The 1,224-nt window shown below is 64.2% G+C and overlaps 1 protein-coding gene across 1 annotated transcript in view; it reads right to left on the minus strand.

Annotated features, from left to right (window-relative positions):
• The window catches only part of HMG20B (high mobility group 20B), a 6,096-nt gene that overhangs the window by 1,554 nt on the left and 3,318 nt on the right, over positions 1 to 1,224 (minus strand). Inside the window, 3 exon segments of the mRNA XM_029963897.1 lie at positions 108 to 235; positions 374 to 577; positions 775 to 917. Of these exon segments, the coding sequence (XP_029819757.1) occupies positions 108 to 235; positions 374 to 577; positions 775 to 917 (475 nt within the window).

Raw genomic sequence — 1,224 nt, forward strand, 5'->3', positions numbered from 1 at the left:
CTGCATCCTCTGCAAGGTAGGAAGGAAGGGAGTCACCCCGGCAGCCAGACCCCATCCCCTAAGGCTCTGGCAGTGCATGGCCAGATCCCAGCAGCCCCTGCTCTCACAACCCACCTTTTTTGATCTTCTTCTCCTGGATCTTCTCCGTGCACATCTTGTAGGCCTCTGACTGCTGGTATTCCCGCAGCTCCTTCATGTACTGCTGCTTCTCCCGCTCCGCCTCGTCCAGGTACCGCTGCGGTCACAGAGGGGCCTCAGCCCGGCCCAGCTCCAGGCTCCCAACCCTCCCAGCCCAGCACTGGGACCAGCTCCAGCCCTGCAGGAGCCAAGGGGTTTGGGCTGCAGCCCGGGGGTCTCTCCCAGGGGACCATACCTGCTTCTCCGAGAGCTGCAGTTTGCTCCACTCCGCTCCCAGCATCTTGGTGATCTCCGGGAAGGGCAGGTCGGGGTGCTGGGTGCGGATCTGCTCGCGCCGCTCGTTCAGGAAGCGCACGTAGCCCGTCACGGGGGCTTTGGGGCCGTTGGGGAGGATCTTCTTCCTCTTCTTGCCCTTGGGCCAGCCCCTCTTCTTCACTGGCTGGCACCCGGGGGTAGGGACAGAGGGGTCAGAGCACACGGGGCCACCGGGACATGGGAGCAGGGCCCAGACCCGCCCGGGCCCCCTGGCCCTCCAGGGAAGGTCTGGGAGATTCCTCGGCCCATTGCCCAGTGGAGGGACAGGGACAGCCCCACACCTCGAACCCTGTGGGCAGGGATATGGGCACCAGGGCTCACCTCCTCCTCGCCGTGTGGCTTCTCACCACCCATCCGTGCCGACTCTCCCTTCTCCTGCTTGATGGTCACCAGAAAGTTCCCATGCTGAGCCTTGCCCGTGGCATGTCTGCAGCCAGAGAGCACCGTCAGGGAGGGCTGGGACACTGCCGGGGCCAACGGCAACACATCCCCTGGCAGCACAGCCTCGTGCCCACCAGATCCTCCCAAATTCCCTCACAGCCCCAAACCTGGCACTGGGCCTGGAGCCCCTGTTCCCATGAGGGGAGGCTACAGTGGAATGATGGGGCTGGAGCAGAGCCGAGAAAGGCAGCCCTGGGCACACTAAAGCTGCCCTGAGGTCCAGTGGCAGCCCTGGGACCTGTCAGGGACATTTGGAAGAGGGCTAGTGCTACTCTTGGGGGCAGGTAACAGCAATGCCATCCTGTCAGTGACAGCCCCTGCCTGTCACCT

This window comes from Manacus vitellinus, unplaced genomic scaffold (genome assembly GCF_001715985.3).
Source record: "Manacus vitellinus isolate BGI_N305 unplaced genomic scaffold, ASM171598v3 scaffold_64_pilon, whole genome shotgun sequence".
In the NCBI taxonomy this organism is placed as follows: domain Eukaryota; kingdom Metazoa; phylum Chordata; class Aves; order Passeriformes; family Pipridae; genus Manacus; species Manacus vitellinus.